Source organism: Sorghum bicolor, chromosome 2 (genome assembly GCF_000003195.3).
Source record: "Sorghum bicolor cultivar BTx623 chromosome 2, Sorghum_bicolor_NCBIv3, whole genome shotgun sequence".
Lineage (NCBI taxonomy): Eukaryota > Viridiplantae > Streptophyta > Magnoliopsida > Poales > Poaceae > Sorghum > Sorghum bicolor.
The window spans coordinates 8469832-8480983 of NC_012871.2; the positions used below are offsets into that span (position 1 = coordinate 8469832).

At 41.9% G+C, this 11152-nt stretch overlaps 2 protein-coding genes across 2 annotated transcripts; one reads left to right on the forward strand and one right to left on the reverse strand.

The window, feature by feature from the left end:
• Positions 4586–5326, forward strand: LOC8078449 (agamous-like MADS-box protein AGL23). Its single transcript, XM_002459522.1, has one exon. It carries the CDS (start codon positions 4586–4588, stop codon positions 5324–5326), a length of 741 nt encoding a protein of 246 aa, XP_002459567.1.
• On the reverse strand, positions 10299–10736 carry LOC110432597 (uncharacterized mitochondrial protein AtMg00810-like). The gene has a single exon (XM_021453354.1). It carries the CDS (start codon positions 10734–10736, stop codon positions 10299–10301), a length of 438 nt encoding a protein of 145 aa, XP_021309029.1.

The following is an 11152-nucleotide window of genomic DNA, read 5'->3' on the forward strand; positions in this document are numbered from 1 at the left end:
TCTGAACCTTCCCCAATTGTCTTGTTGTTGACAATCTCCTATCTATTAGAGCACTGAAGGTACACAATTTTCCTTGTTACCTGTGCTGTCTCTGCTGACGATGCATATATGATATCATGGTAATTGCTTGATTTTGGTCAGCTGGCAAAACAATAAAAGGAATTAAAAAGAACATGCAGTCACTTCACATCGATCAAGAGCATTGACATTTACACATCATGGGCCATTCAAATATCATTGTTGTTTCACCGGATGATAAAGTATGCCCCCACCCCCACCCCACCTCCAAATCAAAGACAAATTTCCACACATTTTTTCAGTCATCTCTACCCCTGAAAAAATAAATTATTCTTGGCCTAAATTTTTAAAAACCATAAATCTTGGCACCTAGAAAAATATAATTTGGTGATGTAGCATTCAATGATTTTGATAGCAAATGGCTAGGCACTACATCTATCAGAGGCAGAAAAGGAGCTCCTAAAATGACGTCAAACAAAGAACAGAGGATGAGAAAGCTCTACTGCTCTCCATGTCAGCAATGACTTAATAATTGAATATTGTAAGGGGATCTAAATTTACCTTGCATTGTCCATAGTGCTATGTTGAAGTCCTAGCTCTTTTACTGTTACCATCTTGCACATAGAGAAGAGAAAGGACTACTCACAACCATGTCCTAGTAATTTGTGAACACAGTAAACCCTATAAACAAAGTCTGTGCAGAGCTTCCTCCACATAAGCTTTATCAGAATTTGTGAATACCTGCAGTAACCAAATGTAGGTTGACACAAATGCTCTCTGTGACCATTTTGCAAAATATATTATTTCAGAATAGAGCAAGAAAACAGAAAAAATTGGTTGCTTTCGTACTATTTTTCTCTGTGGAATTGAAAGTTGGAGGGTCCTCAAAAAAGGGTCCAATCTTAGATTTAAATGGCAAGGTATCATGAGTTTCTTTCTAGAGCTTAAATTGACACGAATCAAAGAATTCTATTGTTACCATGTACCTTGGTGCAAATGCATTGCTTGACCTTGTGTGCCATTCAACTCTGCCATTTTGTCGAACATCTTCAGGGCTTTAAAGATGACACTTTGCACATTAGGGAGTACAAAAAAATCCATTTTAGGAGAACACAAAGCCCATTGGATTAGGAACCTGTATTGGATTATGAATCAGAAGGGGCTTAGGAAAGGGAGAGAGAAGAACCTGCAGGTGGTAGAGTACAAACATCCAGTGAGGTCGTGAAGGGCCATGCAGCACGGGAAGGGCCGGTGATCGAGCATGGCTCCACGCAACATGGCGAGGACTGCTTCCACGTGGCCTAGTTCATGGCTTTGAGCACGATTCCGAGAAGCATGGTGAGGGCCGCCGCCGTGCGTCTTGGAGCGAGGCGTCGAGGGCAGCGAGTCCTGCTGCCCTGGGCCTGGTTGGCCTCTGGCGAATCGCGCGTCCCTGCGTGCTGCCATCCTATGGCCTTGCGGTCCCGGCCCCTGCGTGCCTTTGCTTCTCTGCGCGTCCTCAAGAACCGCAGCGGCTCCGTTGACGCCGCGCACGCCTGCGTGACCTTGCGCCTGTGCGGCCGACACTTATACATGTCGTTCCACAGATCTGCGCCCCGCCTGCGTGACGAGGCAGTAGCGGCTGACAGAGGCGCGACCGGCGGGGTGCATGCGACGACGGCCGTTGCAGCAGCCTCCCGTGCTGCTGTGGTTGTACGGGGGAGGTTTTTTTTTCTTTCTATACGGTAATTTTTTCTAGCGAGTCTCAGGAATCGAACCTGCGGCGTGCGGGGGACGACGCATGAGGGGAGGGAGCGGGTGTGAAGGGGGTGAGAAGCCTCGCATCAAAGTTTGGTTCTAGGCCTTTGGATCTGACATAGTTGTTTCGTGAGCCCTTGATTTTAATGGAGATAAATTCTTGTGTGTAATTTTCTGGGTACACAATGGTTAGACTACTCAGCGGGGGATGCTTTCTTTGGTGGATCTAAAATTATTTGAAGTGGTCAATTATAGTATAGATAAGCGAGATCTGAAAAGCAAGCAAACCATGTGGGCCGATGGCTTAGGGCGTTCCTAGCAGGCGTGTGCCACCAGGAGACGTCGCCACCACCGCCGCCGCTGCTTTCTGTAGAAATAACATATTATTGCAAAAGAATTTGTTTTCTGAGGAATACTAGGGGATCTGAAACTAACCTGAAGGTGCTCGTCGTACGCTCATCATGGTGGGCGACGGAGGTTATACTGGTTAGTACTGGTGAATGGATGAGTTCGCCTTACCCACAGATGGACGATTTTGGCACCAGCCGCATGAGATGATGACCACTGGCACGACCGTGGCGCACCAAGCAAAGTGACGAGTCGCAAGGCGTGAAGCGCAGAGGAGGCGGCGTCGGCGGCAGTCAACAGGTGGGGCAGTGAATGAGGATTAATCAGAATCGAGGCGCTAAGAGAGAACATGTGGTCGGACCGGACCAGCTCGGTAGACACAACGACCCAGCTACAAAATATCATATTGCGTAGCTACCTACAGAAAAACAGTTATTCTATAGCTCTATTTACGATAATTTTATATACTAATTTACGATAATATGTATACATACTTACGATAGTTTGGTTACTATAACACATGGGGATATTTACCGTAATGTTATAATGTTATAGTAAACTAGAGCATCTTCAAGGGTTTTGCATTTGAGGTTGCATTTGAGTAATTTGCCAAAAAGCTCCAAAAGAGGTATCCAACACTTTTGCATTTAGAGTTTGCAATTTGGGCAACTTGGCAAATGAGGGAGCAAACTTGGTAAAAATGCTCCTATTTTTATCCTTCACCAAGTCCAAATGCCAATTCCCTTGAAGATGACTTATTTTTATCCTTTACATTTTGTTATGGGAGTTTGCAAACAACAACAAATGCCAAGTCAATGTGCCAAAGCCTTTGAAGATGCTCTTAGTAAGGAGTTAATATAATCTTATAAATTAATATATTAATTATCGTAACTCAAAGTGGCTACAAAATAAGTTATTTTGTAGCCAGCTATAAAGTAATAGTTATATATATATATAAGTTATATATATATATACATACATACATAGAGTATATGGTTATACTTATTGTATATAACTAGGTGAATTCCCCGCGCGTTGCTGCGGGAATTTCTTAAAAATAAATCATTATATACATAGCATTACTATATGATATTCAGTCTATTATGTATGTATACATATGAATTTGACTTGCATGTATTTTATTGTATTAGATCTAGTAAAAAATTGCTAAACAAAAACTAATATTTGGTTACATTATAGAGGAATTAATTGGTGATGTAACAAATAGTGTATGTACATGACTTGTATGTTAATAGATTAAAGATTTAAAATATTTCACATGATATAGATGACATGTTCATTTTTTGTAATTAATATAGGATGATATGGACTTAGTGGGGAATGATGTGGACACCTTGCATGAAGATATAAAATATTTAGTGGGTCACTTAGTGGGGAATGATGTGGACACCTTGCATAAAGAGAGAATTCATCTAGTGGGGTTTAACTTTATAAGAGTTACAGATATAGTAGTGGCATTTTAGTAATATATTTAATATATATTTTTTTTGAAAAATTTTCACGTGATAAGATCCAGAGTATCTTAATATGAGTGTATATAAACATACTCAAATTGATAAATAATTATGAATACATACATAATATAGTTTATTGAGGATGAGAGTAACTACACGTACGTGTAGAAAGGAATTTCCCTATATATATATGTATATATATAGCAATGCTTTTTTAATGGGGTCATCAGTTGCCTACATCAACAAGAAAATAATAATAAACTTCAAATTTGACCATCTGAAATATTGGCCACCGAATATATATGCATACTAGTCGTGACTAACAACTGCTATCAAGAATATAATAGATTTACTGCGACAGCAAGGAAATGACACCTCTGCTTATGGAGTATATGATCTTTCATGCATGACATTCGCAGCATAGGATCTTGTCAGAAGCATTTGTTTTTTAATAGAAGAATTACAATCAGCATACAAACAATAGACGTTCAATTGTTTTTTAAAATGTCAGTGCCAGTTATAGCTTGGCTGTATTCCACCTAGAAGTAACTAAATTCCTAATTAGCACAATAAATGTTGAATATCTATAAATGCCTTTCAAATACAACTGGGATCCAAGTATAAAACAGCACATAATAATGAGGAGTCCAGCTCTAAACTAGCACAGAATTCCCTCGCAAAAAACAATCCAAAATTAACTTAATGTCATGTTAACAACACCATCAATGCTAAATATTTACATACGCCTTCCAAATATAAGTGGAATCCAGGTATAAAATAACTCACAGCAAAATTGAATATAGCCCAGCTGTAAAATATCACAGAATTACATACATTCAATATTCAATCTTTGCTGATCTTAGTTTCCACTTTGATCCTATGTATGTGCCTATATAAACGCTTGTACACCAATCCTGCATACTATCTCCATCAACATATACTACTCTAAGACTTAGCAAAAAAACCAAAATATTGACATCTTGACCTTGGTGAGGGGTAAGGTAGCCATGGAAAGGAGAAAAATTGAGATAAAGCCCATCGAGAATGAGAACGCACGTCAGGTTTGCTTCTCCAAGCGCCGCCAGGGCCTGTTCAAGAAGGCTAGCGAGATCTCCATTCTGTGTGGAGCAATGGTTGGTTCTGTTGTGTTCTCAAGCTTTGGTAAGTCATTTTCCTTCGGCCATCCATCCATTGATGATGTTGTGAACCGATTCCTCAATTTGGTTACTCCTGATGGTCCTGCTTCGAGTGGTGCAAACCATGATAACAGCTTGGCTGTAACGGGTACTGTCCAAGGTCTGAATATGGAGTATTTGGAGCTGCAACAGTCTTTGGATTCTCTAAAGAAGAAAAATGAGAGGTTGCAAGAGGCAACTAAAAAGGAAATGGGAGAACACATGATGCAATGGTTAAATGCTAATATCTTGGAATTGGGTCTTGATGAGCTGCAAGACTTCCAAAAGTTGCTGGAAGCAATAGATGGTGTTGTCAAAGAGAAGGAGAATAATATAGTGGTTGAAGCAAGGGAAACTCAAGGGTCAGCGACACAACCACATATGGAGATAGCGTCAGCATCACAGTCCCAGTTTGGTGAGCACATCAGTGCCAATTCTATGGCTTCCGCAGCTCCTAGCTCAAGCAATGGATTCATTGATGGATTTGAGGTCAATGATCCCTTGCTTGGTGGTGGTGATCTTTATGATATTTGTGCCCCAGGGAATTTCCCCAACAACCAGAATCATGGTTGATTTCTACAAATTCCATATTTATGTTATGAATATTGTGAATAGTCATAGATGCATGCATTGAGCATTCACAATATGCATTTCACAAGTGCTCGTGTACCTTCACTTTTTATATTGATGGTTGTCAACAAAATATATTCTTGACTTGTTGTCAAGAAGTAATATATGATTTTTACCAATGGAATTCTATGTAAAACTTCATTTGTATGGTATATTGGTACTATAGATTGAGTCCAGTGACATGATGATGTACCTTGCCAAAATTAGATAGCTATGCTTAGAGGCATCCCAATATTTTATTTGGTCTCTGCACATAATCCCTAGTAGTTTATCCACTACTAGCATTAGTGGAAAATCGATCTGTAGTCTTGATTGGAAAAACCTTTTAACCAGGACTAGAGATTCCTAGTGCCTTGAACCTAGACTAAAGGTCCTCTAGGGCTCAAAGAATAATACTTCGCACCGCTGTGCCTTGTGTGATTTGAATTGAACCCAAGACTTTCGATGGTCATTAACATCAATTATAAACCATCAATATAACCTATATATATACTTTAATTCATCACCAAATATAGGTTTAGGGGTTTAAACTAGTAAATTCCATGAGTTTTGGTGAATCTGTGTTTTCAGCAGTTTATCTAGAAAACCATCAATAGGGACCTATTTGTCACAATAAATCACATTTATTCGTGACGACACTGACTTGGGAGTACTCTAGAACACTCCAGGAGGCAAACCATCGAAGCAGAGCCTGATTGGCTGACATGTGGGGCTAGCCAGCCCCACTGTTAGGCCAGCCACCCTATGGGGTCCACAAGTCAGCCCCTCCTTGCTATGTCGTTTCTCCACTGCCTTGAAGATCACAACTACACCGTTGTTTCAAGTCGGTTTGATCCGAGGGTCCAGAATTGACGCTACCCCCTATATATAAAGCGATGTACCCACTCTAGCGTAGCCATCCCAAAACCCTAATTCATATTGTCAGGATTAGAGCCAGCAATCAAGAGAAGATTAGTCCTCCAAGTTAGGATCTAGTCTTGTAAATAGACATAGTGACATAGAGAGTGAGAGGAGTTTGGAGGAAATGTCAGCCTATCGGTGCTCTTTCTATGGCTTGTACCTTGGTGGGATCAAGCTATACTTGGGCTTGCTCGTGAGATTCCTCTAGTAATCAACTTCTGATTAAAGTAAGCAATGTGTTTATATTATTCATTAGGTTCACAATGTTTGAGTGATTTATTCTTTATCTAGCAATAGTAAGGTAGTAATTGTAGTATAAGCATTGTGCTTAGACTCTGGTTACTTATGGGTGCACCTTGCATTCCATATCGGTGATAGATCGAGAGGGTGACTTTATAGTCCATTGAGTCTTTTATAGTCCACCTCCCATCTGTTGGCCAAGTAGGACCTAATTACTAACAAAAGTACCCTCTATTGGTGTCTTTCCTAAAGTAATGTCCTCAATTGAATAGTAGAAGACATATCTTAACGAAGTCAAAACAAGAGAACCTTGATAATCCTCTCTATGCTCCTGTTTATCCTTAGCCTTGTTGCTACTCCTAGTTAAGTTAAACCTTAACCTAGTTGCTACCTTTAGTTAAGTTAGATTATAGTTAATAATCTCACACGTATCCCTATGAATACGATACTTGGAATACTTTTGGGTGAAAGTTACAACGATATCCGTTCACTTACAAACTTTCTACCCCACCTAACACATGTGACTTTGGAAGAGATCCTTTCCTTTTAAACTAACCCACTGCATGACCCGCTCCACTGTGCGCGCATGGCCCCGTGCTGGACATCCGAGCCCCTCCCTCCCTGGTGCAAGTACAGGAGCTGACAACCATGGCTATGTCCTCCTCCAGCATGCCTTGCGGTGCGCTGCGCCTCCCTACCCTGTGTGTGTGGAGAGGAAGAGGGGAAGAAAGGTCTAGCTCAATGACGTATGGGCCCCTTATTGGCTGCTGATATGGATTTTGGGGGTTTTGTTTGGGGGTTGCTGCTGGAGTGGAAGAAATTTGTTAGGCCAATAAAAGTAGGGGTGAGCACCCAAATAAAAAGTATGGGCTCTGTTGGGGTTACTACTGGAGTTGCTCCTAGACTGCATGATGCCAGTGATATCTTTGGGTGACATTGTGTGGTACTTTGCCTCTTCTGACACCTATGAACATTTTTACCACCCAAAAAATTTAACTCGATGATGCCATTCTTTTCAAATCATCTATCTGAAAGACAAAATGCAGGCCAAATTTGGATGGACGCCCCCAGAGGTTGGAGCTGTGACGATTTGGGCAGTTCCTTTTGTTCGTCCTACTATTCTGTTTCTAAAAGAAATCTTCCAAAATTATTTCTTGGAATGTGCGTACCGGTCTGATGAATTCTAAGACATGCTAAAATTCAGTTCGTACTTTTGTGGATTCTTGCCGTGGTGAAATAATTGTTTGCATCCAAGAAACCAAGATGTCAGTTGTCTCTAGTGAGTCTTGATAATTATGTGGAGCTCATTCCTGCTGCCGGGGCAAGAAACCAATGCAACCATGCTCAACTCTCATTGTGTGTCTGTCCAGTTCCATCTCAGTAATGGACAACTGTAGTGGCTCACATGTGTATACGGACCCACAACGGGACACCAACAACAAAGTCCAGTTTTTAGAGGAATTAAGAGAAGTCAGGGCTATTTGTTAAGGTCCATGGATCATAGGTGATTTCAACCTCATATATACAAGGATGAAGATATAAGAACAGCTGGAATTTGATCCCTGCTATGACAGGCAGATTCAGTAAGGTTGATCAATGATTTATCGTAAAAGGAAATACCATAGCATGGTCGCAAAATTCACATGGTCTAATCACGGACATTGGTTAAGCTGGATAGGGTTCTATTTCTGGGAGCATCTTTTCCCAGATTGTCTTTTGCAAAGTGCAGGTTCACATGACTCTAAGCATTGATCTTGGTTTATTCAACCTTATTTAATTGTGAACTTATTTATTTATTTATTGGGTGATGTTATTATTCTATATTGATATATGCGGTTAGCCCATATATAACCCTGAAGATGAAATTGAAGTATCAACTGGTGTATGTAAATTTTATTGCAGCGTGCCAAGTGCATTGCGTCATTCATTTGCATTGGAAGTTATGTCATTGACTTATGGTCATGACCGTACCGGTACAACATCGTGAGATGCAGCTCCACACCTTGTTGGTGTGCAGACATGAGACATTTTGCATTGCAATCATGAAGAATATTAAAATGATCTATCTATGTTTTTATGAAGCTCTATCATCTGGATATGTTCCAAGTTGGAGGTCTCTCATTTTATCTTGGTATCATGTCAAGTGAAAACTCTATGTTAAATTGATGTTTAATTCAACTTGTGATTTAAATGGCTAGTCAAAACAAGTTTGCTTCATCTCACCCTTGCTTTACTCGATCTAGGTACTTGATGCTTATTTGGAAGAAAAGGAGATTAGCAGCACATCTTCACTGAGTCACCCACACATAGAGTTATTAATGATGTATTTGGCCTGATGTAATGAAATTAGTTTATCAGTCACGATGTCCCCTTTGGTTTAATAATATTAACTGAGATGGGACCTTTCTTAATAATGGTTTTATTGTTGTTCTTGCTTATGTGATTTACTTTGTTTATGAGTTTATGTTGGCAAGTTTTAAAATTCGATACGAGGGAGTGACATCCTGGGCTTTTGTGGTGCCTAGGTTGTTATTACACTTACACACAGTCTCTCTACTTATTTATTAGTTAAATAATGGTCAACCTGGGGATGTTTTAAGACACCAGCTTGGCCTACGGCAGAGCGATTCTTTATCCTCAATGCTTTTGTATTGGTCATGGACGTTCTGAACATCATGTTTACAAGAGCTTGTGCTCTTGGTCTTTTGCAATCATTGTCTCGTCAGAATGCTGATTAGCGCATATCCTTGTACGTGGACGATGTTGCTCTTTTCATTCGATCAGTCAAGTAGGAATTCATCTCACAATGGGGTACTTACTAAATTTGGGGAAGCTACGGGATTATTGACCAACATGCAGAAAAGTTGTGCCATTCCCATACGATGAGAGAATTGAGCAAAATGTCCCTTGCACTATAGTTGCATTCCCGTGTACTTATCTGAGGCTTTCGATTTCAGATAGAAACCTCCGGAAATCTGACCTTTGACCATGGATTAAGAAGTTAGGGGACAAGCTGCCGGCTGGAAGGGCATCGTTAATGCACATGGCTTGTAGAATGACCTGGGTCCGCTTTGTTCTCTCAGCCATCTCAATTTATGTGCTGATGCGATCAACGTGCCTAAGTGGTTTTATCAAGGCCATAGACAAACTTCGGCGTGAACAGGTGGATTCCTGTTTAGTGGCATGGGAAAAGGTGAAAAGGCCATTGGATCTTTTTTTTTTGAAACTAGACCATTGGGACTTGGAGGTATAGGCGTGCTCAACCTTGAGCTTATGGGCTGGTCTTTACAGATTAGATGGCTGTGGTTTATGAAAACAAAACCCAACAGGCCATGGAGAGGATTGGAGATTGTAGAATGATAAAGATCAACTGGACACCTTTCATTGATCGTATAAAGTGTACAATATAGGGTTACAACGGTGGCCTTTGGCCATGCCTGTACACACGAGAGCGGGCAAGCGCGCCTACCGAAGTGCAGGCGTCACAAAGACTGGGCACGCGTGTGTGTGGTGAGCGAGTCGTGGCTGCAGCGAGCGCATGCATGAGCACGCAATGCGCGTGTGCTGTTGTAGATCCGATATGCCCAGGCGCTCAGCCGTTGTGGACTTGGTTCCGCTCACACTCCCTTGGAGTCTCGACATTGCCCACAATGATGGAGAGGCTGTCCGTGAAGTCAAAGAAGAACACCGAGGGCAAACCCTTTGTGAACACGTTGGCGAGTTGCCGCACACTTGGAACGTGCATGACACGAAGCTCTCCAATGGCGACCTTCTCTCAGACAAAATGGATGTCAAGCTCAATGTGCTTGGTCTGCGAATGGTGGACCAGGTTCCTAGACATGTAAACAGACGATATGTTGTCATAGAAAGCCAAGGTCGCGGATGGAACCTTGCAGAGGAGATCGCTAAGGAGGTGGCACAGCCAAGAGCATGCAGAGACAACATTGGCAATGACGCAGTACTCGGCTTCGGCACTCAATCGTGATACCGTGGTTTGTTGCTTGGATGACCACGAGATGAGCAGGCTGCCAAGAAGACACAGAACCCTAATATAGAACCATGTGTCCGAGAAACCAGCCCAGTCGGCATCGGAGTATGCAGTGATCGTCGGTGTAGACGTGGCGCGCAGATGAATGTTGAGGCTCATCATTCCCTTGACGTACCAAAGGATGTGTTTCAGCATCATTTGGTGGACATCCCACGATGCATGCATGTGGAGACAGACTTGTTGCGTGACTTATGCAATGCCTGGATGTTTGATCGTTAGATACTGCAACGCGCCGGCAATGCTCCGGTAGGCCACACTACTACAGAATGAGGCATTGGTCGATGCCCAAAATGGCCAAAAACCTCAGCCTTTTTGCGGCCCGGGGTTAAAGGCCCCTTTAACACCGGTTCGTAACACGAACCGGGGCAGGGATCCTTTAGCACCGGTTCGTGTTACCAACCGGTGCTAAAGGGTCCCCTTTAGCACCGGCCTGTGCCACGGGCCGAAGCAAAGCCTTTAGCACCGGTTTGGCACAAAAACCAGTGCTAAAGGGTGACCCTTTAGCACCGGTTTTTGGCCTGAACCGGTGACCCTTTAGCACCGGTTTTTGGCCTGAACCGGTGCTAAAGCTCCGGTTTATA

Bases quoted from the DNA above. Each gene is read 5' to 3' on its own strand.
- LOC8078449 (XM_002459522.1), top strand. From the start codon at position 4,586: ATGGAAAGGAGAAAAATTGAGATAAAGCCCATCGAGAATGAGAACGCA.
- LOC110432597 (XM_021453354.1), bottom strand. From the start codon at position 10,736: ATGCATGCATCGTGGGATGTCCACCAAATGATGCTGAAACACATCCTT.